The sequence below is a fragment of the Microplitis mediator genome, chromosome 3 (genome assembly GCF_029852145.1).
Source record: "Microplitis mediator isolate UGA2020A chromosome 3, iyMicMedi2.1, whole genome shotgun sequence".
Taxonomy (NCBI): Eukaryota; Metazoa; Arthropoda; class Insecta; order Hymenoptera; family Braconidae; genus Microplitis; species Microplitis mediator.
Window position 1 is genome coordinate 192,922 of NC_079971.1, and position 27,438 is coordinate 220,359.

The window sequence follows — 27,438 nt, forward strand, 5'->3', positions numbered from 1 at the left end:
TGTCTTTATATACGTATTCTACATTTTTTAATTTTTTTTTTTTTTTTTTCTTTTTTTTTCTTTACATCCTGTTAGAATTGTAGTATCGAAATTTTGTTTTTTAATTTTATATATATGTTATTAAAAGAATCTATAAGTTATTTGTTTGGATGATTTTTATTTTCACAGCAGTCGTTACGTTGGATCTGTAGCGTAGATATATCCTTGTTGCTGAAGAACGTACAGTCGTTTTTCCACCGCAGTTTTATCTAAAATAAACAATAATTTGTTTTATTAACAATTAAATTTGATATATTAATGAGAAAACTTACATTTGATAAGCAATGCTCTGTCTTGGCTGTGGTTTACATGCTGCGACAGAGAATGAAGTAGAATTTGTGCAGTATGATAACGCTGAAAGCATTCCGCTGGATTTCCAAAAAGTTCATCTAGAGCAGCTGACTGACACTGTAAATAAATAAATAAATATTCAATAAAATATATATATAAATTAATTATTTAAAAATAAAATATACCATTTGTATTGCATGATTATAAAGAATTTTATCAGCAGTTGCTCCAGTTTGTCGTAATAATCCTGCACTATTCAATTGCTTACATTCAGTCAAACAAATTCTAAATTTATCATTCATTGTATTGACAACCTCCTTGACATTTGTTGTCGGTTGAAGTCTTCCAGCTTTTAATTGCTGGGTAGCTAAACTGAGACCCGAGCTGAGCCACTGGAGGGCTCTGACTAATAGAATAACTTGCTCTGCTCGTCTTTTTGTCGCGGCATTACTTGATGGTTCAACACCACCAAGATGTGCACCCAAGGGTCCAGCCCGAGTTCTTGCAACTTCGCTTACACAATCACACAGTGCCACGACAAAATTAAGCTTGGCCAGTATTTCATTATGTTCCCGTTCCAATAAAGTTTCTTCTGGTAATTCTGGAGCAATGAATGTCAACGGACGATCATCCGAACATGTTGGAATGAGTTCTGGAAAGAAACTCTGAAAGCTTCCAGCTTCTAAAAAATTAATTATTGTAATTATTGCAACTGTATTAAAAAATAATAATAATAATTATTATTTTTATTTACCAGATATTTCAGGTAAAGTTACTGCTCGAGTTCCAAATGGAATAACTGGTGAATGCCTTAAAGTATTATTATTATCTTGAAGTGCTTTAGCAGTCGGTGAACCCAAAACAGCAAGGGGTCCAGTGAGAAGTGGTGAAGAAGAACTATTACTTCCGAGTGATCTTTTTAATGGTGAATTACCAGTAGAGATATGAGAATGCCTGGCACTTGGACTGACTTGCCATGTATGGGGTGGAGGTGGAGTTTCACTTAGTCTTCTACTTGGTGGTGTTCCAATAACAAATTGTACACTTGGTGGACTTAACGAACCGATATCAACCGGATGATTTTTATGACAACAATCAACACTTCGTTTCATACTTATTGGTTGTGATCGTGGTACAACACTTGTTTCAGTTCGTATAGTTGTTGTTGTTGCTGTTGCTATTGTTGTTGTTTTTGTTGTTGTAGATGATGATGATGATGATGATGATGATGGTAGTGATGATGATGATGGATTAACAGTACTTTGTTGGGTTGGTACAGGAATTGGTTCAGATATTGGTAGAAAACATGGCCTTGGTGGACTAACTGCTTCTTTACTGGTTTGTTTGGTATATTTAACTTGTTGACAAGTCGGATTATTTTCAATATCATTGCTCAAATCATTTGGTACAAGAACAAAACCATCTTCAGGACTTGAGCAAGGACTATTGGCCTCTGGAACGGATGGATTTATAAGCTCAGCTCTTGGCTCTGGTATAATCTCTGGTGATGCTGGTAATTCAGCAAACACTAAATTTTGACTATCGTGAGTTCCATGAAGAAATCGATGATTGAAAAATTCATCAAAAGCCATACGATCTCTGGCATTGCGTCTCAAAAGACCCATTAGCAAACTTGATAGTTCTGGTGATGTACCAGGTGGTATTTTTGGACCGAGATTAACATTTTTTTCGTAAAATAACTTTAAAGCTTGAGGTGTGTGAGCTTGAAATGGTGCTTTACCAGTCAGACACTGAAATACGATTGTACCGAGGGACCATAAATCAGCTTTTGCGTCATACTGCAGTGACATTATCACTTCTGGAGCCATATACATTGGAGATCCACACAGCGTAGCTGCCATTACACCATCTTGTAAAAATCTTGCAAATCCAAAATCAGCTGTAATAATTTAATTATTTTAATATAATAATAATTTTTATTTAAGAAAAAAAATAAAAATGTCATACCAATTTTTAATGTGATTTGATGGGGTTGTGGACATGCTTTTCCACAATTATGACTCAATAATATATTTTGTGGCTTTAGATCACGGTGGACTACTCCTTTGGCATGAAGAGCTTTCATAGCTCCAGCTAATTGCTTCAAGAATACTCTTATTGTATCCTCAGATAAGGTACCTTTAGCTATTAATTAAATATTTATTCAATTACTAGTAATAATGATAATTTTTATTATTTATATTACCTCCTAGATAATCAGCCAGATCACCTCCATTGCAATACTCCATAACGAGGAAGACATTATGATTGGATTCCTTAAATTATAATTTAAAAATTAAATTTATATCACAGATATATTATAAATTATAAATACCTTGCAATCTAATAGAGCGACAACATTTTCATGATGAAGTTCCGTCAGCTCCTGTGAATTAAATTTAAAAATTATTATATGAATAATTAAGTATAAAATAAATATAAGTATATTATGGCTAACCTTTAAAATCTTGATTTCTTTGCCCAGAAGATTTTGGGATTTGGCCAAACTTTTTTTTGTTATACTTTTGATTGCAACTACGAAATTTGGTTTCTAAAATAAATAAATGTAATTGTTAAGTGTGTCACCAAAAAACAAAACAAAACAAAATATTATTAATAATAATAATAATAACAATACCTTTCTATGTCTGCCTTTAAAAACAACAGCAAAAGCACCATGACCAATAAGGTCTTTTGTGTTGTACTCATAATCACCCACAATTTCCATTGTTTTTATAAAGTATTTAAAAAAATTTAATTATAAATAATAATCATTTATAAAGCACAGATTTAGGTGAGATGAATCGCGCATCATCAGGATCAATACAAGAAAAGTCAAGATTCGTTTGCAAAAGCTTCATGCTTATTCACCTTGACTCTGGATCTTCATCATTTTCATCAACACCACACTCAATAATAATTATAATAATAATAATAATTCATTTAAATATCACTCTTCTTATTTGACACATTCACAAATTATTACATTAACGTGTACAACAATTTATTAGAGACATTATATAAATATAAAACATTTAAAAGTACGAAACAATGTATAGTAGTAAGCCAAAAGAACTAGACTTGTACGGAATCCAACAAAATGTCAGCCATTTAAAGAGAGAAAAAAAATAGAGTGAATGGGTGCGTTCTGCGTTCTTCTAGAAAAACTTTCAGTAATTCAAGACGCATGCGCAGTCAGATGCGAGTGCTTAATTTTTTGCGCGAGAATTTTTATATTCAAATTTTTACAGCTAATATACAAATAAAAATATATATAAAACATTTAAAATCTCAGAAAAATTGAATGATTAATGTTGTTTTTATTATCCATAATTATTTTACTTATTGATTGATTGATACATATTTTAACATTTAAATTCAAAGAATTGAATTCAATAATACATAAAATGTTGCGTCAAATTTTTGGGTCAGAAGGAGTGGGGAGTTGAGAGTGGGTGGGGGCTTCTCCGATGACCAATAATATGGTTTACTGCGCAGGTTGACGAGGTGGAGATACTCAGACTCACCTGCGACACCCACGCTACTGAACGCACCCATTTTAAAGAACACAGCGGTTTTTATATTTTATGCGCATGCACACTGAGTTGAAAATAGTAATTGATAATATTTATTTGAATAATAATTAAGAAAATTGAATTTTTAAACTAAATAAAGGATTTATAATTAAAAATGAGTATTTTTATTTATTTATTTACATTTAGTTATATTACAGCTGATTTATTTATACAGTAGAGTAAAACAGTCCATTAAGTATGAGAGTGATGACTAGATTTAAAAAAAAAAGAAAATAATAAACAAATTATACCAATCAAAAATTATTTATCAGTCATTTAAAAATAATTTTGATTAACCCGTTTTATTCTTAACGTTGAGGGATACAATAAATATAATCGTTAATAAAACAGTTGTATTTTTTTTTTATCCACATAAAACTTGAAAGAGGAATGTAAAAATATAAATATTATTTAATGGACAGAAAAAATATTAAGTAAACTGCCGTAATTTAAAAATGACTGTTAATTAACGACTAGTTATATATAATACACAATTTACAATTTTTAATATTATTATTATTAGTTTATTTAAAATATTGGCGGTGATTTATTATTTAAAATAAATAGCTTTGAGATTACCCCTCACGTCGAATATTTAATCTAATTATTTTTGTTTAATACTGAAATAAGTATTATGTACAATCTCTGTATTTAAATGATAAATAATGAATTGTCATTTAATATTATTTAAATAAGTAGGTAAGAGTTTTTTTTTAAGCTTTTGATTGTGCTTTATAACTGAGACAAGGCAGTAAATAATTAATTTGAACGTTATAATTATAAATAAAATTAGTATAAAATAAAACAGTGCGGCAGTGGCACTGACTGGGACGGTGTAGCCTAAGCGATCTCGTTACACAACCGATAAATTACAACTAAACTGGTATTTTTATTAAATCAATCAATTAAATAAATAAACTTGATTTAAAGTTTACCAGTATCGATATTTTTTTATACAATCATTACCTAAGTCGACAACCACTAGATGATTGTTTGGTAAGACCGCGATGCCTGTTGGACGTCGCAATTTTGAGCTGTGTGAATCTATTTCCGTGAGGATTGCACCACCTCCGAGTTTCATAACTTGAATTATACTTCGGCCTTTGTCACTACGTGATGCCACTATTTTTCCATCTTGATCAACGGCTATTCCTCCGTATTTACCTTTACCTGTTTGTTTTTAATTTATTTAAATAAATTATTTAAACAGTACAACTTAATAATAATAATACAACAATCTATACAGCAAGTACCTTTTCCTTCGGCATTTATTTCTTCAGAAAAATCTCCTTTAGCTGAAAAAACTTGTATCCTAGAATCGGCAACTAAAATTTCTCCGGCAGGTCCAACAGTCACTGAGCTAATTAACTTGAGCATACTTTTCTTTCCAACTTGGAAAAGTACCTTTCCATCAGAGTCAAAGACAAAAACGCAGCTCTGCCCATTGTCAGCGACAAGTATATGCCCATAACTCCGATCTACCGCCACATCAATCGGCTCCTGAATAAAAAAAATACATTTTTTTTTTTGTTTTATTTAAACTTGAGCCGGAAGTGTCGTAAAAAAGTCCACATGTTAGGATAAATGTATTAACAAGTGGGTGTATAAAAGTGTAACGTGCGAACCTGGAACGCATTGTGTGTGAACGAGCGAATAGTGTCGCCCAGTGTGCTCATTTCTGTAATTGTACGCGTTCTCCAATTTACGACAACTAATCCTTGCTCTGAAATAGCTATTCCAGTGCAACTCCGTCCCTCCAAGCCTTCGTTGGTGACGTGTCTTTGAAACTCTAAATTACTGTCCAGTACCTAAATCATCATCATCATTATTATCAGTAAATTACCATTATTATGGTAAAACTTTTACAACAATAAACTGTTACCTTAATACGTGAATTTCCCGAGTCAACAATATAAATAAATCCATCATCGTCAACAGCAACAGCTACAGGTTGAAGAAATTCATCTTTTCCATGTCCTTTGCGCCCATAAACCTTAACTGGTTCATTGTGACCAGTGGCATCAAAAAACATTGGATAGTCTTTGATAGGTCTCTCAAAAACCGATAGCTTCAAGGCATAACGCGATTCACAAGGTGGTCTGAATCGCACTTCGTAGGTTCCATTGTCCAGGTCTTGAACTTGTGTTTCAATGATTTGATTATCAGGTGTGTCTGCTAGCGTCAACTCAACACTTATAGGATCACCACCGACATTACGGGGATGTCCGTGGTAATCAACAGTCTCTACTATCACAGTTGTTTCCAATTTAGCTATGGCTTCATCTTTTAAACTAGCTCTGCACAGTCCTATTGATTTAAATAAATATAAAATTAATAATCGTTATCCTGTATATTACCATCTCAAAGACATATTAGATATTACCAGGTAATGTTGTGCTAGAACGCACTCGCCCAAGTGTGTCCAAAGCTTTTTCCAATTCCTCAATTGCGCTATTGTGATTAAATTCCGCTGTAATAAATGCATTTTCGCGCGGCTCACTGAGTGCCACTGCTGCGTCCAATTGATCAGTAAGGCTTCCTATTCTCTGTGTTATATTTCTTACTTCCACCTAAACACAAATGGGTAATGATCAGAATAAAATTGATAGCCGGTAAAAAGTTTTTGCGGTGTCTTACTTACTTGATACTGCAAACCTTCACACTCTTGTTGAACTTTATTTTTTTCCGCTTCAATAAGCGCGAGTTGTTCTTCAAGTACACGTTTTTTGTCTCTAGCCGCTGCAGCAACAGCTTCTTGGAGCTCGTCCCGTCTTCGTTCAACTTTAGCTATTATTTCTGTAAATTCAGCATCTACAACATTTATACATCTCTCCATAGCAGTTTCCAAACGCCGTAATTCAGTGCTAACTGATTCTTGAGCATGTGTTAGCTATAAAATAAAAAAATATATATGTATATTTAAAATAAATGAAATTATGTAAAATAAATTACCTTTGAAATACACTCGTTGGCTTTATAAAGTAATATTTCCGACATTCTTTTAATAGCGATGCTAAATGGTATAATAGTATGCTCAGTACAACCTGGTGATGTGTCAGCATGATTACCACCAGTGCAGACAGTACAAAATACCGTATCACAAGTTTCGCAAAACAACAATTCCTGATTTATGTGAACTGAACATTTAGGAATAACCTCACGTCGCTGGCGTGACATCAAGTCCAGAAGCTGGTTCACGAGGAAGCTGGGTGGCAGTGCTGGTACGCCGCCACGAGGAATAGTTATAAGTTCCCGGCAAATAGGACACCGGAAATGACCGGCTTCTCGTGTCTGTGAAGCCGCGATCCTTGTCAGGCAGTGCAAACATACCTAGACATAAATTAACACCTTGTAGTTGCTGATGATGGCGATGGTGATGGTAGTGTTGGTACTCTAGTATTAACGCAAAAAATAAATTTAAATAATTACCGTGTGAGAACATGGCAAAAGTTTTGGCGTGTGCTCGCTACCGTCGTAAACACACAGGCAAGTTCCACAGGTCAAAAAACTTTCGTTAAAGTCCTCGTAGTTGATGCTCACAGTTTCCACGAGCATCGAACTCATGCTGACCATTCTCTCCCCCAACCTAGTTCTAAATAATTATTATTATTATTATTAAATATATATTTAATATAAACTTATGTAAATGAAAATGATATATCGCTTAAATAAAGCATATCTAACCACAACCTTCAACTCATTAAACTTACTGAATTGCTAGTCGAAGTGCTTCCATTGTGATTATTATTCTAACGCACTAGATAATAAAAAAATTTATCACAACTTGATAATGACAACAATGAAATAACGAAATATTTAAAATATGCGGAAAAAAAAATAATGGATTTTTAAATTAAACTTATCCACAAAGGACATTCACAAAGCATTATCCTGAATGACAAAACAATAAAACCGATAAATCTTTATCACGATATTCAGACATCACTCCACTTGAAATAATCAAACCCATTATTTTTATTATTATAAACTTTTGTGAATAATTAATTGTAGAATAAAAATTAAATGACGACGACAGAAGAGAGAAACGAGTGAGTTCAGATGTTCAGATCAGTTCAGATTCAGAGTTTCAGACAGTTTCGGAGTAGTCACAAGTCAGAAACAGAAAAGCAAGACAAGAAAGACGAACAAGACTCGACGATCCAAGACCACAGCACAGACACAGAGGCACAGAGAGCAGCAGAGAGCAGCTTGAGCTCACGTTTCACAGCTGCGCACGTTTCTCAGATGCTCTTTGTAGTTTGTAGATGTGCTAATGTAACGACGTGCTGCCATTGGTTTGCTGTTCGTTGTCCGCGACGAGGACAAAAACTATAAGAGAATTATCAAGAGAAAGAGAAAGATAAACTAAACTCTGGTGTTGTTGGAGAGGTTGGAGAGTGTAGAGTGGGTAGAGTGTAGAATCGAGAGAGAGAGAGAGAAGTTGGAGAAAGAGAGAAAAGAGAGAAAAGAGACAAGTTGCGGGGGAGGATATCAGGACAAGTGATTAAAGTTAGACAGAGACAGCGAAAGAGTAACGCACGTTGCCGCGTTTAAACCTGCTTGTACTTTTATTTTTCATATTGTAGTTGTACTGGTCTATGTCTGTATCTGTGTCTGTGTATGTGTATCTTGATATTTGTGAGGTAAACATCGGGGTGAACAGCATCTGAATCTTAAATTTATCGTTGCTAGTAAACATTCCTATTCGAATCGAAAGGAATCCAAAATTTCTGGTGTTATTCAAAAATTAAAAGAGAAAGGAATTTTTATGAATAACAAGATAATAAATAAAGATGAGATAATAATGAGTAAAAAGGAATAATGTAATGCAATATCTAAGTGAGCTACAGGAACAAAATTATGAGAGCTTGCTATTGCGTGATGCCCTAGGCGCCAGCAATTTTATTATTATTATTATCATTATTATTTTTTTTTTAACTCTAGCTTGTATGTAATGGTACCGGTAAATTTTATTTTTTAGTCATGATAGGTAATTTTTTTTTAAATTCTCATGATAATTATTTTGTACGGCGATTTGTGATGAGATAATGATTTTTTTTTTAATTTGCCAGTTTGCTTTCAATTAAATGAAAAATAATAGAAATATAACTCGGTTAAAATTAAAATTAAAGATTTGAAAAAAATTAAATTATTTGAATTTAAATGAAAGTAATACAAACTCTTGTTCAATTTAGAAACCAATAGAAATGAAATAAAATTTTTGATTAATAATTAAAAAGAAAGAAAAGAAAAACAAGCTGACAAATCTTTTTAAATTTAATATAGATACTTAACTTTATTATTATCAGACACACGTTAAGATGGATCAAGTCTTCGGGTCACCCGGTGTAATAGTCCATCAGACTTTGTGCCGGGGTCATAACCGCTTAATTGGTCAGGAGCATAAAATAAAAAATAACCCAAGTATATATATTACCAGTACGGGTAAGAGTAATGGTAATGGTACACAAGTGTGCTATACTTAATTATTTGTTATAGACTAACACTATCACTAGCTTACTTCATCATAACTCCCAATAAACGACTCCAACAAAAAAAAACGAAAAAGCAAAAGACTAAATATATACTAAGATGATTACACATACAAGTGATGAGTTACAACCACTTAAAATTATTTTTTTTTATTTTATAAACAATTGGAATACTCCAGCAGCTTTGTAAACTCATTATATACTTTTCAGTCTCAAAAATTTGTTTACGTTACAAATATTTTTCTATTAATCCCAAGTAAAGACATACTTACATAAAAGGACAACAGCTCATGTAGACGATGATTTAATAAATTAATTTAATAGTAAATAAAATTTATTTATTTATTTATCCAATATCTTTAGAGTTTAATTCAGTTTAATCTCCGTCGTCATCTGACACATTTATAAAAGATACAGATGATACATAAAATAAAAGTGCAACAGCACTCAGAGATTTTAATTATTATTTAACGCATGTATATTTAATATTTAATTTAAATAAAATATCGATTCCGTACGCGTGCCAGGTGTCTGAGCAGGTGTATCGTTTTCTTTGTTGCGTATTTCTGCATAAATAATATTATTATCTTTCTGTGCAATCCAATATATTTAAGTTGTATAAAATATAAGCAATAGTAATTATAATTATAAACAAAACAATGAATTATTTAAGATGTAGATGGAGTTTCTAAGATGATAATATTTTTATTTACAATTAATCAAAGGGAAGCATGCGCTCGTTTAATCAGGTCACAAGCCACTCGACCGAGATTGTGAACCCAAGGGCGTTCACAGCCAATCATAATTATTATTATTATTATTGTCACGGATTAATATTTATAAAAAACTTTACACTTCTGTACTGATCAAGTTTGTTAATAATTTAATCGCGACATTATTACTATAGTTTGTTAAAATGAAAGTTTTTAAATAAAATACGAGTTGTGTGTGCGGCCATTGATACCACGACAGACTGAGGGTTGGCTGCGCAAGCAGACTTTCTCCCCTTCGACTGGATTCAACCCCCACTAAATATAGTCTGCAATATCGAACTAGTACCGTAGGTCATGTCCTTGTATCCTAATTAAATATATCATTTTTTTTTTTTTTTTTTTTTTTTTCTAAAAATTGATAATTTGAGATTAAGATTTTGTATGGGCGGTTAATAATCTAATCCTCAGATGCTGTTGGCATTAGAATGTTGATAAAAATAAAAAATTAAAAAGGCAAGACAAGTTTGTGAGTCAATTGAACTAGTCCCACACGTGTGTTTCAAGTCCGTGTGTGAGCAACCGCTCATGGCATGCTTGATAAAATAAAGCTAAATATCATATATATATATACTAAGATGTATATAATCGCGGTTGGGCAGTACACTCCGTTGTGTATTATATGTTGAGTCCCAGGCCCAGGACACTACGTGACTCGCGTGCTCAATTCCCGCGGTGATGTCGTTTAGTTGGAACGGGATATATCCATTGTCTGACTAAATATAATATTATAATGTAATTTCGTTTAAGGTTTTAGAAGGTATAAATATTTTTTATTTCATATTTTAATAACTTACTGAAAGATTAATTGTTTATTTATTTATGGATATTGTTTAAATTTTGAGTTATCTTATCATGATAGAATTGTACAGTCATTTATATCGCTCATGAACTCGATTGTTGATTTTATCCAGCTGAGGCAGTGGTATATATTAGTGTGGACGTCGGGATAACCTTGTGCACATGGAGAACCCCAGGCGGTTATCCCTATCTGGTGGCCATCTGTAACTAATGGTCCGCCTGAATCACCCTGCAGGAGAAAGTTTTTTAAATTATTTGTCTCAACTACTTTTTATAAATATTTTTTAATCCTCTGCAGACAAGTTTTTAAACTTAAAATTATCCTTTTGTTTAATGTAATCTTGAGTTTTATAAAAAATAAATAAATTTTCACATAACAAATTCTTTCGCCAGGTTTATTAAAAGTAAGCAAATGTCCGGAAGCAACTTTTGTAAATGTTTTTCTACAAGTAGAGAGTTTAATGACACAGAGTTGAATCTCTTGAAGCACATCATTGTTCGTCTCGTTCAACTAAACACAATCATAATAATAAAAAATAATAAATTTAAAGTTAAAAATTATTACAAAGCAACGATACGTGACTCACATATTTGTTTCCCCATCCGGTCAAGATTGTTTCTACGCAGTTTTGTTTAGCTTTTAGAATGTCGAAATTAGCAAGCTGAATTGGCTTAATCGCTTCCATAAATTCAATAACACGATGAGTAAATTTTAGTAGCCCAATGTCATGGGCGCCAGTTTAATTTATATTAACAATAATTTTATTGTAATCCGGATGAATGAAGATTCTTGCTGCCTGATAAGCGATTAGGCCGTTAATCAAGTGATTGCAACAACAAAAACCGTTACTGCTGAAGCTTGATTGCAATATTTTATGAGACAACGAGCTGCGGTTAGTATCCACTGATTGTTTATGACAGATCCACCGCACTTGTGATAACCGCCCACGCGTATTGATGTTTCGTAAGGATAATCATCATCTTGATTAGCGTCTTTACCGCCTATTACATGCATTTGGCTCAATACAATTGTTACTGAAGCGACAACTACCATACTCTTAAGACAATTAACAATCATTATAATTATCAAACTCGTCAATACTAAGTTATAATTTATAATTATAAGGTTATTTATTAGCTTCATTACCAAAAAAGATTAAATTCTAGTTAAATAAGGATTAAGTTATTCAGGCTATTATTATTGTTATTTTATTTAATTATTTATTTAAGATAAAATACAAATTAAAAATCGTCATCAATGTAATCAAAAGTATCACTGTGACTTTGGCTCTCAATGTTTTCCTTTATCCAGTCGCGGTAACTGTAGACGCGGGTGAAGACGTCGGGTTTGTTTTTCGCGCAAGGTATTCCCCACGATACGACGCCGATCTGGACTCCATCAGACACCAGTGGCCCACCAGAGTCACCCTGTAAATAAAGTATACATAAATATTATCAAGATACTAAAGTTATAATAAGTTACCGCGGGTGTTTTAAATAAAAACATACTTTTTAAGAGTTTATTTATATATATATGAATAGAAGAAATCAAGACTCCAGGAGAGCTCTCAAGTGAGAAACTCTCTATAGATATATTAAACTAGCAAGTACTCTTAATCTTACATGGCATGCTCCCTCGCCTCTTCCATTCAATGTACAGATGTTCTTGTTTGTCACCCGCATACTGAAGTTGCGGCACTGTTTCTGATCAATTACCGTAAGCTTTATGTATTGTAAGTCGTTGGGAATACTTCCTGGATACTATCAAAATAAATAAATATAATTTATAATTGTCTGTGACAATCAACAGATGCATGCTTTTCATCTATATTTATATTTTTATTTATATTGCTTTTAAATTTATCAATTAATCTTGTGTTAAAAATTTTTTAGGTCATCACAAACGATCCGCGTTCGTTTCAAGTCGTGTATTATGACGGATTAACGCTCTACGGTTTGTGTATCCTTCGTACTGTGTATGTGGGGAGTCTGTCAGACTATAAGCTGTCTAGCAGTCGAATAAAACTGCTTTATGTATATATATTATAACATCATTAAATTTATAATAATTGAGACTATAACTAGAGAGAAAGTTTTTTGTTATATTTATACGTTGCTATAATTTTTTTTTTTTTTTTTTGATTAATTTATTTCTAGGTCATGCAATATTTGCATACGCTTAATGTTTTATGATGGATTAATGTCTTATGGTTCGTATTTCGTTGGTAACAAGAAAGTTGTCTAGCAGATGTATAATGAGATTAACAAACTCTTGAATAGTTAACTAAATAACAGACCTGATATTTATGGCTAATTAAATTTTGCTAGTTTTTTTTTTTTTTTACTCACATCAGTTTTACCCCATCCAGACAAATAAGCCGGATAATCACTCTTGTCAAAGTTACTTGTTGGAAGATCAACGGGCTTAACGTTGTCAGAAAATTCAATATCCTCGTCAACTTCAATCAGCCCGATATCATTTCTAATAAACAATGAACTATATCGTTCGTGCGGTATAATGCGTACTGATTGATACCAATTTCCTCCTTCGTCCAATTTTGTTGAACCCGTAACAACTTTAATTGCCGTGTCATTGAAACTATAACAAATATTTATCACTTGGTTTATTTTATTTTATTTCTTAGATGATATTAAAAAAATAAAAAATCAATGAAATACTTTCGCAAACAATGAGCAGCAGTAAGGATCCATCTATGATTTAATATCGAGCCGCCACAAAAATGACGATTTTTAATTCTCAGCGACACTTGATAAGGAAATTGTCCTTCGTCAGCATAATTACCGCCAACTATTTTTGGATGTTCGTGACTTTGTCCTGAAAAATATTATAATTTTATTTGATTATTTAAAATATTATATTATATATGAATTGTTATTATTTTTTTTTTTCACCGTTAGTCTGAAGTAAATTTAGTAGACAAATGTTGACAAAAAATACTACAGCGTGACACACAATCATTTTGCCTGTAAAATATTGTTTATTGTAACACCCAGAACGTTAATTCGTACTTTAAACAATAAATACTACGTGGGTGTATGTATATATATAAGGCTAAAATGTTTGTTAGATTATTGAATCGCGTGTCTCCCGCTGGCTAATATATATTTAAATTTAGGTCAGATACTGGACGTTAACGTGTTAAGAAGTTACTGCGGCGTTTGTAAACCAACTTATAATGTATCTCATGTTTTACATTGTATATCTATAATATAGTGACGATAGTCGACAAACAATAAATATATCCGAACGGTGTAATAAATAAGTGAAGGGAAATCTATTATTATAATAGAGTTGCATAGTAATAGTTGAACAATTTCTATTCATCCGTGAAATAACAATTATAATAATAATCATTATACTAAGTTATTTTATATAATAATATATATTTTATTTGCTCCAATAGATTTTGTCATATTTTGTGGTGATATTTACACAATTTAATTTTTTTTCCTTTTTTTAATTTAAAGTTACGAGTTTTCCATGCGGGTCTGAAGAAAATACTCTTGGGAAACAGTTTAGAGCGATTTAATTGAATGACCAATCCAAGTACGCAGCAGCAAATTGAAATATCAGAAAAAGATGGAGTTATATAAATATAAATTAATATTTAATGTATTAATATTATTTATTTATAAGTTTTGTCATAAATATTAATAAGTTTAATCGATAGCAGTTTATTCTTTAAATTTATGTTTAAATATTTCAGAGAATACGCGCGGAATGTTATATCTTTAATAAGGAGATTAGTGTGACATTTTAAATAATGGGAGTTAGATTGCGCATTGTATCGGGCATTGACTTTTATATATTCATATATGTATTTAAAAAGTCCCGTTTCAAGTTTCAATAAGTCAATCAATTATAATAACCAGTACAAGCAAAAAACTAGTGTACTAGTGGCTGATAAAATTGAGTTCTGACTTAGCGGTAGCAGGAGATTTCTTTATTATTGACGATAAATTATTTTGCCGGCAATCGAATGAGTAAATGTGCACACATGAGCGCAAATGCAAATGCGGTCTCGAAGAAGAAGAAGAAGAAGAAGAAGAAAAAGAAGAAGATTCAATGAAAAACAAAGCAGTGGTGGAAAGGGCATGGGATGAAGTAAATTCCGGCATATGAAGATTGCAAATTAGTATTAGACCTTTGACTTTATATAAAGGTCGTTTAACTATGTTATTTTATCACACTGATTGGTTGTTTTGCACGACTTATTCCACGCTTTGCTTAATCAACATACTTATTATTATAATTTAAGTCTTTGTTGGTGTGTCTGTTGCTTATTTAAGACTCATCAATGAGTTTGTTAATATGAACGCAACCCCGGCAATATCATAATAAAATAGTAATAAAAAAAAATAATAAATAATAATGATGAGGATCATTGATGAAATTTTTATTTTCAAAGGGTCTGAAGATGATGAAGATGATGAAGGAAGAAATGTAGAAGGGAGTAAACAATAATCATCATCGAACTGACGGCGAATAGGACACAGAGATCGAATACATCGTAATCGTCGGGGTACGTAAATGCCGCATACCATGAATACACTAAAGGTCAGTTAAACCCAAGGTTTACATAACCACAAAGCGAAAGGCTGTCTCATCTCAGCGGCATCCTCTTATTTTTTCCTGTACCCATTTTCATACTCGTAATTTTTTTATAAATTTTATTTATAATCACTAATCATTTTTACAGCTCAAGATTGGGCGCCAGTTTAGCTTCAGCGAAACAATGCCAATGGTTTTTAAATAAACGTAGGACTGGAATGTTTTTGTACAAGAGATTGTATTGCTATGATTGATGACACTTTATTAGCATTGTTCATATTGCCAAACGAATTAAGGTCTCCAGAGAAATTAACATCATACATATCTTTTTATTCTATAGCTATGTTAACTATATTCTCTTACCGTGTTGCGGAGTGCGGACTAGTGTCATGGCGTTCAATCTACATATCATGAATCCATTAATCATAAACCAGAGGCGGCTTTGTCAATCGCCTACAATTGTTAACTTTAATCTGCCACTGGTATTGAATCTCATATACAATATCTGAGTATAGATTGTGTCGGGACATTACTTAAATGCTTTTTACATTGAAAACAATAGATACTTGAGTACATGTATGGGAGGACAGTGACATTTGGTGATGTCCTCGATGCCCTATGTGTCACGTTTCGTCCTCCACCTCACCTTTCACCTGTCTCTTTTCATATATATTTTTATTTATCGTTTATCTTGGGCGCCAAGGGTCCAAATCATACTGATAAATCTCAAAAAAAAAAGAAAAAGAAAAATTTAATTGTATTGTTGAGAATTCCACACTTTATTATATTCTTGCTAAATTAAATAAATTCTTGTCATATATATCTTATGATCGTGATTAACAAGTTGTGTCACGTATTTTCCGAGGCTGAGATATTCGACGCTCTCATCGTGACACTGAGGTAGTTAGTGGTAAGGATGCTGCGCAAGGCCAAGGGAAAATCTTAGTGAATGGATAGCTTTGCAGCCATTAGCTACCTTATCGCAAAATGCAAAACACTATTTATTTTATCCCAATTTCTTATAATAACTAACGTAGTTTAAAATTCATTTGAATATCGGTAATTCATACTTGAGAGACCAAAAAATTATAAGATAATTATTAAAATACGCTAAACATAAACATAAAAAATTACTTATAATTTGATATTTAATAATCGTTAATATATTCACATTTAAAAGAGTTACTGAATCGCTCAGGAATTAATTTGAGACATTTTGAAATATGTTACTTTTATTTTTATGGTTTACATGGTACTTTCAAATTTAATTTTATAAAAATTTAATATTAATTACTTAGTCATTTGTTACTTTGAGTTATGTTAATTCATTTGTATTGTGGCTCTTAGCTGTTGTAAGACACAAATAAATATTATGATCAATAAATAAATCTATAGATTTAACTTTTTTATTTGAATTTATGATAAAAGATTAATTTTTTAAAACTAGGATTATTTGATTATTTAAGTAGACCAATGACAGTGTATCCTACTAAAGAACAATTAGTGTAATCTGTGCTGAAAGCAGAAGCATCGTGATGATGATGATGATTATGATGATGGTGCAGATGCAGATGCAAATGCACTAAAGTTATTAAATATGCGATTATGCAAGTTCTAAAAGTTGCTCGCAGTTGATTATTATGACACTACGTGAGCAAGGCATTCTTGAGATATGTAAGCGAATATATCCCCCGTTGTCACTCGGACATTTAACGTTGAGGCTTTAAGACAAGCTAGAAGCTACACACCAGACACATTACACGTGTATTTGTATGGATTAGATGTCTGTGTTGGAGGGTTCTTGAAGAGCAAGCTGATAATATGACGCCGCTTCAGCGAATGGAGCCTCGAGCTATTCGAGACTTAAAAGTTTTCACACCCATTAGAATGCTAATTAGAAATTGTCATAATGTCGCTTCGACTTTTTAAAATAGCACACTGATAATTATATTTTTTATATATATATATATCTATATTTACATTATACATGGTATCTATTATCAATTTGTACTTGTAATAATAATAATTAATTATCGTTTATTATTATAATTATAAGTTGATATTTACTCAGGAAATAATGGATAGTTATAATTGTAATTATAATGATAATCAAGGACTTTGGCCGTGATTGAAGATGACGCTTAACCCTGTAGATATTAACGTCATTTGCGAATCATTCGAGGATAACCGGATAAATAAACAAAGCAATTATCATCAATAAATCACGTAATATATCACCTAAACATTACTACAAAATATTAAATATTTAGAAAAAAAAAATTATGTACTTTTGTTTTTATCACGGGGCCAAAAATAACTTTAGTAAAAATTTTTTTTTTTTTCGTTAAAAAAAATAATTTATATTTTTTTGCGGCTAAAATAATTTCTTGTGATGAGAAAATAAATTGATAAGAGTGTAGGAGAGTTGTTGATAAGGGTAAAAAAAAAATTAGGATGATAAATGGTGTCAGACACGAAATGCTGACCAAGTATAGAAAAAAAAATAGAAAAAAAAAATAAATAAAATAAAAAATAAAAACTAGAAGATGCTCACTGCATTAACTCCGGGCAGGGATGACCCCTTTCACTGCACCACGTTGACTCGTGTATATAAAGAGCTTCGCCTCTGACCACCAGCCACAAGTACCATCTCATCTTCGTCTCAATCTTGGTTCATCTACTGTAGGTGTCATATAATATATATCTATAATATATAATATGTATTCTGTCAAGGTAAGTTTTTTTCTCTAAGCATCAATAGACTTCCAAGTCATCGTCACCAACAGAATCATCAACATCCTGATCACCATCATCACCAGCATCTTCTTGTTCATCATATTTTTCAGTGAAATTAAATAATTTATTGAAAATAATCCGCGTGAATGTGAATATTTATAGACCGATTGACAAAAAAAAGTATAATCTACGTTTCAAAGTAAAAACTACAAGTCATTGCTTAATAAATGCAGACGCATCAACTAACGACGGAAAAAAACCGACAATTCGTAATGCCGACGTCATTTATAATATGACCAAGCTGACGAAATTTTCAGCAACTTTAAAACTTTTATAAATTACTGATTATTAATACGCACGCAATATAATTATATATTAACCAATACCAATCATTTGATAATTTAATTGGCCATTAAAAAAATTACTTAATAAACTTTATAGGTGACAGTACTAATTGCGCTTTGCGCGTCAGCATGGGCAGCACCACAGAGACCAGCTGCTGGTGGTCCTGACAAAGATGCGACCATCGTATCTCAGCAATTAGAAGTTAATTTTGACGGAAATTATGTCAACAAGTAAGTTAACAATATATAAATAATTATAAATCTATATAACTATAAATTTATAATTTATAATTTAAGCTTCGAGACCAGCAATGGTATAAGCCACCAAGAATCCGGGCAGCCAAAACAAGTTGAAAACGAAAATCCCGTAGTTTCACAAGGAAGCGAATCTTGGAGTGCGCCTGACGGTCAGCAAGTAAGCTTGACGTGGACAGCCGACGAAAACGGTTACCAAGCACAAGGATCTCACATTCCCACAGCTCCACCAATACCTCCAGAAATCCAACGGGCTTTGGATTGGAACGCAGCCCATCCTGAACAAGACAATGAAGGACAGGGTACTCCCGCACGACCTCCTCCAAGAGGTTAAATCTATACATTTCTTTGGTTACCTATTACCTATTACCTATTATAATCTATAAAGTTGTTAGTTCGTGACTACCAATCCTCATCTACTTTCTCTTTCTTCAGGTTAATCTTACACACCCCATGCCCCATTAAGTGAACTACTCAATACACATCGACGATCCATGTGACCTACCGAAACGATCCGGCTCGTCATAATGGTAATAACTGCGACTTTATGTAATAACAACGATCAAATGATTAAACAGATATTTTTATAAAAATCATTTATTAACTTTATTAATTTTTTATCTACCGGAAAATTACTCAGTATGTGACAAAAAAAAAACAAACAAACAAAATTTAATAACTATACTAAGGATTGTTTTTTATTATTTTTTTAATAACTTTTATTGTAGTGGTACGATTGTTAATAATTATTAAATCTCAGCTATTAATATTGTGATTTTGTCAATAAATATTTTAATGTAAATAAAAATGAATTTTGAACAATAAATTTTTTTTTTATTTTTTAAATAAATTTAGGTCCATATTTTAAGTTAAAAAATTTAAGAAAGCATTAATTGTAATGAGGCTGATCTGGATTTAGTTGTTGTTATTAAGGAAAATAGAAAGGATTATTATACTGATTGTAGACGAGACTACGGGCGTCGTTGAGACACAAGTCACAGGTCGCGGATCTCATCACGATAATACTTGGGCTTAATTATCATCGATACAATTTAAATACAAACGAATATTCTGGAGAAGAACACGAACTGTAAACATAAACTGCTTATTCAATAGAATAGTTATTGAGTAATTTAAAGATTGTTTTTTTTTTTTTTTTTTCAATGCGAGATATTAATACTTCCTGGACTGATGAAATAAATTATTATAATTATCGTTTAAACTACGACATAAACATGTACTTATCAACATGTATAGAATGAAAAAAATATTTAAATAAGTTTTTTTGTTTTAAAATTACTCGTTTTTTCGAAATTTTATTTTGTATATTATTTTTTTTTTATTACTAACCTTGGAGATGCGTTCATTTGCGCCAGGTAGTGACACCCACTCAAGAATACTTTTTAATTAATAAGACACGATGAATTAAATAATCACGCTGTAAAAAAATATATTGATTAAATAAAAAAATTATTTTTTAAAAATACTTTTACCTTGTTATTTTGTAACAATCACTCTTTATATGTATATCTATAATTAGTTAAAATGTATGTTAGAATTAATAAATAAAAAATCAAACCGACTTGACGTACCTCTTTTACTTACTTCAATTGACCCTTTAAATTCCTATATAGTAATTGGTTCATAAGTTATTGACTTTTACGCTATTAAATAAAAACTGTAACTTTATCAGAAATTGATGATGCTGTTAAAGCGCAAAAAATAATCGCAGAGTTTTACTACGACTACTTGAATTACAAAAATAGTAGATAAACAAGGATTTAGTTAAGAAATTAAACAAATAAATTTATTTTGTGACGTAAAATTTATTGAAATTGAAATAAAATTTTTGTAATTTTTCTTTTGATAACTAACGATGTTAAAAAATTATTAAAGTTCCAAGTATTCCATATATTCAGTATTTCTTTATTTGCGATCATGAAGATATTAGTGATTGAAATGTCAAAACCTTAAATAAAATGTATTTGATTCCTTATTTTATGACAATTTAAAATTTTCGAAAAAAAGCAAGTTATTGGTTTCGGTCCAATTGCTGAAAATCAAGTTTTTATCGAATCTCGACGTTTTGAGGTCCTAGGAAGTTATTCTGACCATTTCCGTATGGACGAACGGCCGTGTGTGTGTAGAAAATATTTTTGTCCGACGATATCTTTGGAACAAATCAATCGATTTGAGCGTTCTTGGCGGCAATTGAAAGAACTCACCAAGACTTAGAACTGATTAGATTTTCAAGTCGATCGGTCAAGTAGTTTACGAATTATAAAAAAAAATAAAAATTTTAAAAACTTTTTTTTTTTAGAATTTTCTTGTATAACTCATAAACTACTAGACTGATTTGCCTCAAAATGATATCAGTTCTTAGTCTCGGTAAGCTCTTTTGATTGCCACGAAAAACGCTCGAATCGCTTAATTCGTTCCAAAGATATCGTCGGACAAAAATTATTATTTTTTCAGTAAAATGTATGTTCTATCGTGTCTAACACTTTTTTTGAGTTCGAAGAGATGAGGAAATTTTTTTTTTCATTTACTTCTATGTGCTAGCTTTTTTTCCAGAAGATTTGTCTGATGACCCCGAGGCTTTCAAGCATCCTACGGACGCCTTAATTTTGATCAGGATCACTGTCTAAGAAATTCTATAGAAATTATATAGATAATCTAGACTTAGCTCCCTGAGTTCGAAAACAGCGGAAAGTTTAGGGATTTTTCTGCAGGGTAGACCGTTTTTCAGATTTTTTTTATTCGATTCAAATTTATAAATACGAATTGGTTGAATTTTTTAGCTCAAATATAATAATAGAAAAAAAATTCCTAATAAACTTGATGGATATAATTACAAATAAATAAATTTTTTTTCGACTGTTTATCAAAAATGATAATTTCCATTTACCTTTCACTAATTCGTCAAAACTTTCTCACATAATGAAGTAATAGAGGAAGATAAAAAATGTAAATAAAATAAAATATTTAACGATAGATTGCAAGATCTTGGATTGGTATTAAATATCTAATGAAAGGAAGAGTAATATAAATATTTAAATAACATTATACTGAATTATATATTAATATGATCTTGAATACTGAAACCTTGTTATCATGTACTTGACATTTTCATCACTAAAGTAATAAATTAAATAATCAATTTTCACCGTTAGAATGTTTAAAATTTAGTATAAAAGCTATCATCGTCAACAGATAGACATCAGTTTCTTTCCAGTCATCTCTTGGAACAGCAGACGCAAACGTAAGTAATATATACGTACTTAAATAATTAGATTAATCAGTTTAATAATTGAGTTAATTAAATGCCAACAGATGAACAGCAAAATCATTTTATCAATTTGCTTGGGTCTGGTGATTGGAATATCCGGTCAACGTGCTGAAACCCGACCATCTAAATCATCTCCAGCGGTTCCACCATCTCCACAAGCTTCATCCGGATCTCCACCGAAAGACCAAGTGACGATTGTCCGCCAATCACAAGACATAAATCCAGACGGCAGCTACTCATCGGAATGGGAAACATCTGATGGAACTTCCGTCCAAGAGAAAGGTGTCGTGAAGAATGCCGGGTCAGAAAATGCAACCCAATCTGTTCAGGGATCTGCCAGCTGGACAGCACCAGACGGACAAAAAATAAGTATCACTTGGACTGCCGACGAAAACGGTGCTGTCTTTGCAGGCGATCATTTGCCAACACCACCACCAACTCAAGCCATACCTGAAATAATTCAGCGCGCTATTGACTGGGCCGCCAAAAATCCTTCACCCGACTACAAAAAAGAATAAAAATACAATACATTAATTGTAACAATATATTTTTATACATGTATACGACCAAGTTTTATTATCTTTCAATAAAATATTAAATGAAAATTTATTTTTATTTTATTAATTACTATATATTTTGTATTGATAAATATTCATAAGTAATAGTCGTTTGAATAATTTGATATCAGTTATTTATTGATTGATAGTTGACTTAATTATCGCAATGAACTTTAATTTTTATGGGCATATAAAATTTTTTTTTTCTTTTGTGACTCATTATATCCGAGATTTTTATGCAAAAAAAAAAAAAATGTTTTCTCATTCATTAGTATAAATTAAAGTAAAACCGGTACTTGATCATCAATTGCGATATCACAAATAACTAAAATATGCGATGTTGCAAAATTTCAAAAAGCAATACGAATTAAGTCAATCTAATGTTTGATTTGATATTAACTGTTTTTTTTTATTCAACGCCCGACTTATATAATTTTTAAATTAGTTAAAACAATTAATGATTATTTAATTTAATTCAGTTCCAATAAATGATTTTCCTTACACGGAAAGATTGGAACCCGACTGGTTACTGTTCTGCACCTGACTCTGAAAATGCTGCACCACAATCGAACATTTTTTTCCAGCACCGTACTGAGTCGGGTGCAGAACAGTAACCAGTGGGGTTCTAATCTTTCCGTGCTTATTTGGAGGAATCCGATCCCTAAAAATAAAAGTTGGTGCAGGGTCGGTCCCTCAAAAGCATATTTTTGTGTTATGAGCCGCTATAAGATATTATAAGCCATCTCGGGCCACGAATAAAATTTTTTCGCCAACTAATTTAATATATATTACTTATTTTCGTGGGTATATTTGGTGGTGGCATTTGATCTCAAAAAAAAAAAAAAAAATCTGTCTGTCAGTTGACCCTGCGGGCCAGCCCTAAAACTTCCCGCTGTTTTCGAGCTCAAGGAGCTCGAAAATACTTTTGTATGCCGTTCTTTTCGAAAAAAATAGTTTTTTACCATTTTTTCTCCAACGATATCTCTCAAACGAATCAACCGATTGAGACGGTTGAGGTGGCAATCGACGCGTTTTATCAAGTTCTAAAGCTGATCGAATTTCGAATTCGATTTATCAAGTCGTTTTTGAGATATTTAAAAAAAAATAAAAAATAAATTTTTTTTTAATTCTATCGACAACGGTTTCTCTTGAACGAATGAATCGATTTTGATGGTTGAGGTGGCATTCGACGCAGCTTATAAAGCTCTAGAGCCCAGTCCATTTTGGAATCAATCCATCAAGCACATTAAAAGTTATCAAAAAAAAACATTTTTGAAATAATTGTATTTTTGGAATATCTCTGAACGAGCCCTACCGATCAAGCTCAATTTTCTTACAGCTTCAAGATATTGACAATCCGCGTCGAATGACACTTTAAAGTTCAAAATCGGTTCATCCGTTCAAAAGATACAGGTATTTACATACATACATACATACACTCGGACATCATCGTGAAATTAGTCAGAATAGCTTCCTAGGACCTCAAAACGTCGACATCTGATGAAAATTCGATTTTCGTCAATCGGACCGAAACCAATAACTTCCCGAATTTTTGAAAATTTACAATTTTCTTAGCGGGAAGTTAAAAAAGAAAATGTTTTGTAGACTTATATTGAATTATCACTACTGTCGTCAATTATGCCTGATTTTCAACTAAAAGACCAAGTGACAATATTACGCTAAATTCAGATGGCAGCATCTCATCGGTGTGGGAGACATCTAATGGAATTCACTCAAGAGAAAGGCGTTTCGAAGAATTTAACACACCGAAATGTATCTCATTTTGCACCGTAAAGAACCTTCGCCCGTCCAAAGAGTAACATATAATAAATAAATCTGACTATAAATTTAAATTATATAAAAAAAACTAGTATTTAAAAATAAAAAAAATTGATTAATTGTTTTATTGGGATTACAAAATAACAAAGCAAATGAAATTAAGATCGATTGTCAATTATTTATTAATCGATTGATTGCAATTATTAACACAATAAATATATACATAATAGTAATGAGAATAATTATAAATCCTTCGTAAATAGTGTACATAATAATATAATAATCATTAAAGCACAGGAGTCACAATTGATAAATCCATTAAACATTGTTTTGATCCTCTTTGGAAGGATGTGCGGCGATCCAATCAAGTGCTTTCTGTATCAATTCAGGTATGGGTGGAGCAGTAGGCAAATGATCGCCTACAGGTTTGAAACCTTCTTCATTGGCGGTATATTTAACAGATATTTGTTGTCCATCATCACCGCGATACGAGTATTCACCAGTTGCTTGCATAGCCGCATTATCACTATCAGGATTAGCCACATTTCCTTCTTCACTGGCTTTTATTCCGTTTCCCGATTCATATGCATACTTGTAAGATCCATCGGGATTTGGTCCATCTTGTGTTTGGCTCACTATAGGAATAACATCTTCTGCTGGAGCTGCTGCTGACAATGCAATTGGTGCAATTGCTATCACTATCTATAAAAATAATTTAAAAAATTAATTAAATAAATAAATAAATAAATAAATAAATGAAAAGTCTGTAATTATTAAAATTACAATATAAAATTACTCACCATTAATGCGTACATGCTGAGATCGTCGTTAAACTCTTCTAACGACCGATACGAGTGTTTATCTTGGCTGGTGTACTACCGGCATATATACCCCCTGGATCCGCACATTATTACCAATACGTTAACATAATCGTTTGGTACGATCCATTGGCTGAGATCCCGTACGTTGCCGACAGCCTTCTTTTACTCGTAAATAAATATAGATACACACGACTAATGTTTAAACAAGGTATCAAACGATTATAATACTTACAAAGATTATTTATACGTATACGAATTATTCAAGTATATTGACATGTGTGGGTACATGTGTGTTAACACACAAATACTTGGAAAAATTAATAGATAATGTGGTGGTTGTAATGTGTGCATCGTCAATGCGACTCGATGCCACCTTCCCGAACAAGGATCACCATGTCGCAGTGCCGCGGTGTAATGTTTTAAATGTCATCGGGTCCCTGGCAGCAGTAACAACTACTAACGTTTTTAAAAACCAACCGCTTACTCAATTGTCATAATTTTATTGCCAAGCTTTTGCTTTCACGTACTTGATTTCGACCTTAATTTTTTTTTTATTTTTATTATTTTAAATAATTATCCATATTCATTTATATATTTTTTTATTAATATTTATTTTTATTTTATTTTTGGTCCACTTCTGAGAGTTATTTTCTTATATGCCAAGGTCGTGATGAGCTGGATATTTTCTTGTATTACATATTACTTAAACGCACGCGAGTCAATTATATTTATAAGCTGTAGTACAATAAGATAAATTAAAAAAAAAAAATATTTGCTTAAATTTCCATAACTTAAGTCTATAGGAATAAATAACAAAAAGAAAAACAAATTATTCAGTGGAAAAAAAAGTTATTTTATTTTTTCAATAAAAAAAACAAGCACACACTTAAAGTTAAGTCAGTTTAAAATAGGATTATAAAATAATAATTAATTGCAAGTCGTATCTCTGGTAAGAATCTGCAGTTTGTTCTGCGAGTGACATCGTGCAATCGCCATTATATCGTACACTTAATAATAATAATTATCATTATAATTATAATAATAATAGTTATGGTAATAAAATGTATATATAATAAATCACTTTCAGAGTTTATCTTCTTCTGGATGAGCCGCGATCCACTCGAGAGCCCTGAGAATGGCTTCGGGAATTGGTGGAGCAACTGGAAGATGAGCACCCTGGGCTTGGTATCCGTTTTCATCAGCGGTGTAGGTTACCTCGATGGGATTACCATCCTCTCCGATGTATTTGTACCCTCCAGAAACAGACAAAGCTCCGTTTTCATTTTTATCAGACTGAACAACAGAACCCTGCTCTCGTGCTTGGATTCCATTGGCTGTTTCGTAGCTCCACGAGTAGGATCCATCTGGGTTGGGACCGTCACGAGATTCGTTGAGTATCGGTATTGGGGTTGATTCACTCTGGTACTGTGGTGCTGCTAATGCGGCTGCCACAATAGCCAACACTATCAATGCCTTCTGTAAAGACAATATGATTATTGATAAACAAAATAATTAATTATTTTATAAATTAGTAGAAAGTAGTTGTAAAATGAATAGAAAATAAAAAATATTGTAAAACTTACAGAGTACATTATAGTTGGTATCTAATTCAAGTTTTTTGGTTGATGTTCAAAAAGTTTGTGTGACTTGATCGGAGCAATGGTGACTTTTTATAGCACTGCCGAAACCTTCAGTAGATGAGGTGTGAGAACTTGTTCTCCCTCTTAATTTTTTCAATCGGTCAATATACTACCTGTATGTATATTAATATTTTTTTTGATGTTGTTGTATGTATACAAATGTTGAGGTAGCTAAAAAGCTGAAATGCTGAGATGCTGAGATGCTAACAACCGATACATGCTGATATAAAGACACAGTTGACATAAGTGTACAAGTGTCTTGGGCATTGCGAAATAATCCCCCAATAGCTTGTTTGGTGGATCCTCTTTCGTTATTAATACAACCATCATTTAAACGTAATTACAAGCAGTTTGTTAACAAACGATAAAATAATCTCCATACCATCAAGGTGTATTCAAAGATAAAATGACAAAACCATTTTTCGGACAAAATTACACTCGCAATAAATTTTTATAAATTTACTTAATAGTCATTA

The 27,438-nt window shown here is 31.9% G+C and overlaps 7 protein-coding genes and 1 long non-coding RNA gene across 12 annotated transcripts; 3 read left to right on the forward strand and 5 right to left on the reverse strand.

The window, feature by feature from the left end:
* Nucleotides 1–104: 104 nt before the first annotated feature.
* On the reverse strand, nt 105–3,452 carry LOC130664857 (serine/threonine-protein kinase unc-51). Its single transcript, XM_057465004.1, has 9 exons — nt 2,969–3,452; nt 2,789–2,881; nt 2,666–2,716; nt 2,537–2,606; nt 2,299–2,475; nt 1,085–2,230; nt 516–1,012; nt 312–447; nt 105–248 (listed from the first exon to the last, which is right to left on the reverse strand). Exons 1-9 carry the CDS (start codon nt 3,056–3,058, stop codon nt 175–177), a joined length of 2,334 nt encoding a protein of 777 aa, XP_057320987.1. The 5' UTR covers nt 3,059–3,452; the 3' UTR covers nt 105–174.
* Nucleotides 3,453–4,074: 622 nt separating this feature from the next.
* LOC130664858 (tripartite motif-containing protein 2-like) lies at nt 4,075–10,379 on the reverse strand. Of its 4 annotated transcripts, none has more exons than XM_057465006.1 (10): nt 10,111–10,379; nt 9,670–9,963; nt 7,335–7,497; nt 6,858–7,235; nt 6,547–6,795; nt 6,289–6,475; nt 5,788–6,212; nt 5,531–5,713; nt 5,159–5,405; nt 4,075–5,075 (listed from the first exon to the last, which is right to left on the reverse strand). In XM_057465006.1, the coding sequence occupies exons 2-10, from the start codon at nt 9,687–9,689 to the stop codon at nt 4,837–4,839; spliced, it is 2,091 nt and encodes a 696-aa protein (XP_057320989.1). In that variant the 5' UTR covers nt 9,690–9,963; nt 10,111–10,379; the 3' UTR covers nt 4,075–4,836. The 4 variants fall into 4 exon arrangements, with proteins under 4 accessions (XP_057320989.1, XP_057320990.1, XP_057320991.1 ...); XM_057465007.1 differs by adding an exon at nt 9,201–9,291 and having other exon boundaries at nt 9,670–10,378; XM_057465008.1 differs by lacking the exons at nt 9,670–9,963; nt 10,111–10,379 and adding an exon at nt 9,200–9,401.
* Nucleotides 10,380–12,161: 1,782 nt separating this feature from the next.
* LOC130664637 (chymotrypsin-2-like) lies at nt 12,162–14,194 on the reverse strand. Of its 2 annotated transcripts, none has more exons than XM_057464639.1 (5): nt 13,882–14,189; nt 13,648–13,804; nt 13,318–13,567; nt 12,592–12,729; nt 12,162–12,396 (listed from the first exon to the last, which is right to left on the reverse strand). In XM_057464639.1, the coding sequence occupies exons 1-5, from the start codon at nt 13,946–13,948 to the stop codon at nt 12,211–12,213; spliced, it is 798 nt and encodes a 265-aa protein (XP_057320622.1). In that variant the 5' UTR covers nt 13,949–14,189; the 3' UTR covers nt 12,162–12,210. The 2 variants fall into 2 exon arrangements, 1 of the variants encoding a protein (XP_057320622.1); XR_008989435.1 differs by having other exon boundaries at nt 12,257–12,396; nt 12,478–12,729; nt 13,882–14,194.
* A 677-nt stretch (nt 14,195–14,871) lies between these two features.
* LOC130665404 (uncharacterized) lies at nt 14,872–16,900 on the forward strand. Its single transcript, XR_008989543.1, has 3 exons — nt 14,872–15,335; nt 15,399–15,547; nt 15,690–16,900. It is a non-coding gene; the product is annotated as an uncharacterized LOC130665404 (long non-coding RNA).
* A 1,220-nt stretch (nt 16,901–18,120) lies between these two features.
* LOC130665403 (endocuticle structural glycoprotein SgAbd-3-like) lies at nt 18,121–19,702 on the forward strand. Its single transcript, XM_057465752.1, has 4 exons — nt 18,121–18,274; nt 18,719–18,852; nt 18,919–19,205; nt 19,312–19,702. Exons 1-4 carry the CDS (start codon nt 18,260–18,262, stop codon nt 19,314–19,316), a joined length of 441 nt encoding a protein of 146 aa, XP_057321735.1. The 5' UTR covers nt 18,121–18,259; the 3' UTR covers nt 19,317–19,702.
* Nucleotides 19,703–22,083: 2,381 nt separating this feature from the next.
* LOC130664776 (endocuticle structural glycoprotein SgAbd-2-like) lies at nt 22,084–22,770 on the forward strand. Its single transcript, XM_057464867.1, has 2 exons — nt 22,084–22,138; nt 22,210–22,770. Exon 2 carries the CDS (start codon nt 22,210–22,212, stop codon nt 22,681–22,683), a length of 474 nt encoding a protein of 157 aa, XP_057320850.1. The 5' UTR covers nt 22,084–22,138; the 3' UTR covers nt 22,684–22,770.
* A 1,889-nt stretch (nt 22,771–24,659) lies between these two features.
* LOC130664666 (endocuticle structural glycoprotein SgAbd-4-like) lies at nt 24,660–25,443 on the reverse strand. Its single transcript, XM_057464686.1, has 2 exons — nt 25,302–25,443; nt 24,660–25,203 (listed from the first exon to the last, which is right to left on the reverse strand). Exons 1-2 carry the CDS (start codon nt 25,314–25,316, stop codon nt 24,820–24,822), a joined length of 399 nt encoding a protein of 132 aa, XP_057320669.1. The 5' UTR covers nt 25,317–25,443; the 3' UTR covers nt 24,660–24,819.
* A 714-nt stretch (nt 25,444–26,157) lies between these two features.
* LOC130664806 (endocuticle structural glycoprotein SgAbd-1-like) lies at nt 26,158–27,056 on the reverse strand. The gene is made up of 2 exons (XM_057464909.1): nt 26,906–27,056; nt 26,158–26,798 (listed from the first exon to the last, which is right to left on the reverse strand). Exons 1-2 carry the CDS (start codon nt 26,912–26,914, stop codon nt 26,406–26,408), a joined length of 402 nt encoding a protein of 133 aa, XP_057320892.1. The 5' UTR covers nt 26,915–27,056; the 3' UTR covers nt 26,158–26,405.
* Nucleotides 27,057–27,438: the final 382 nt, after the last annotated feature.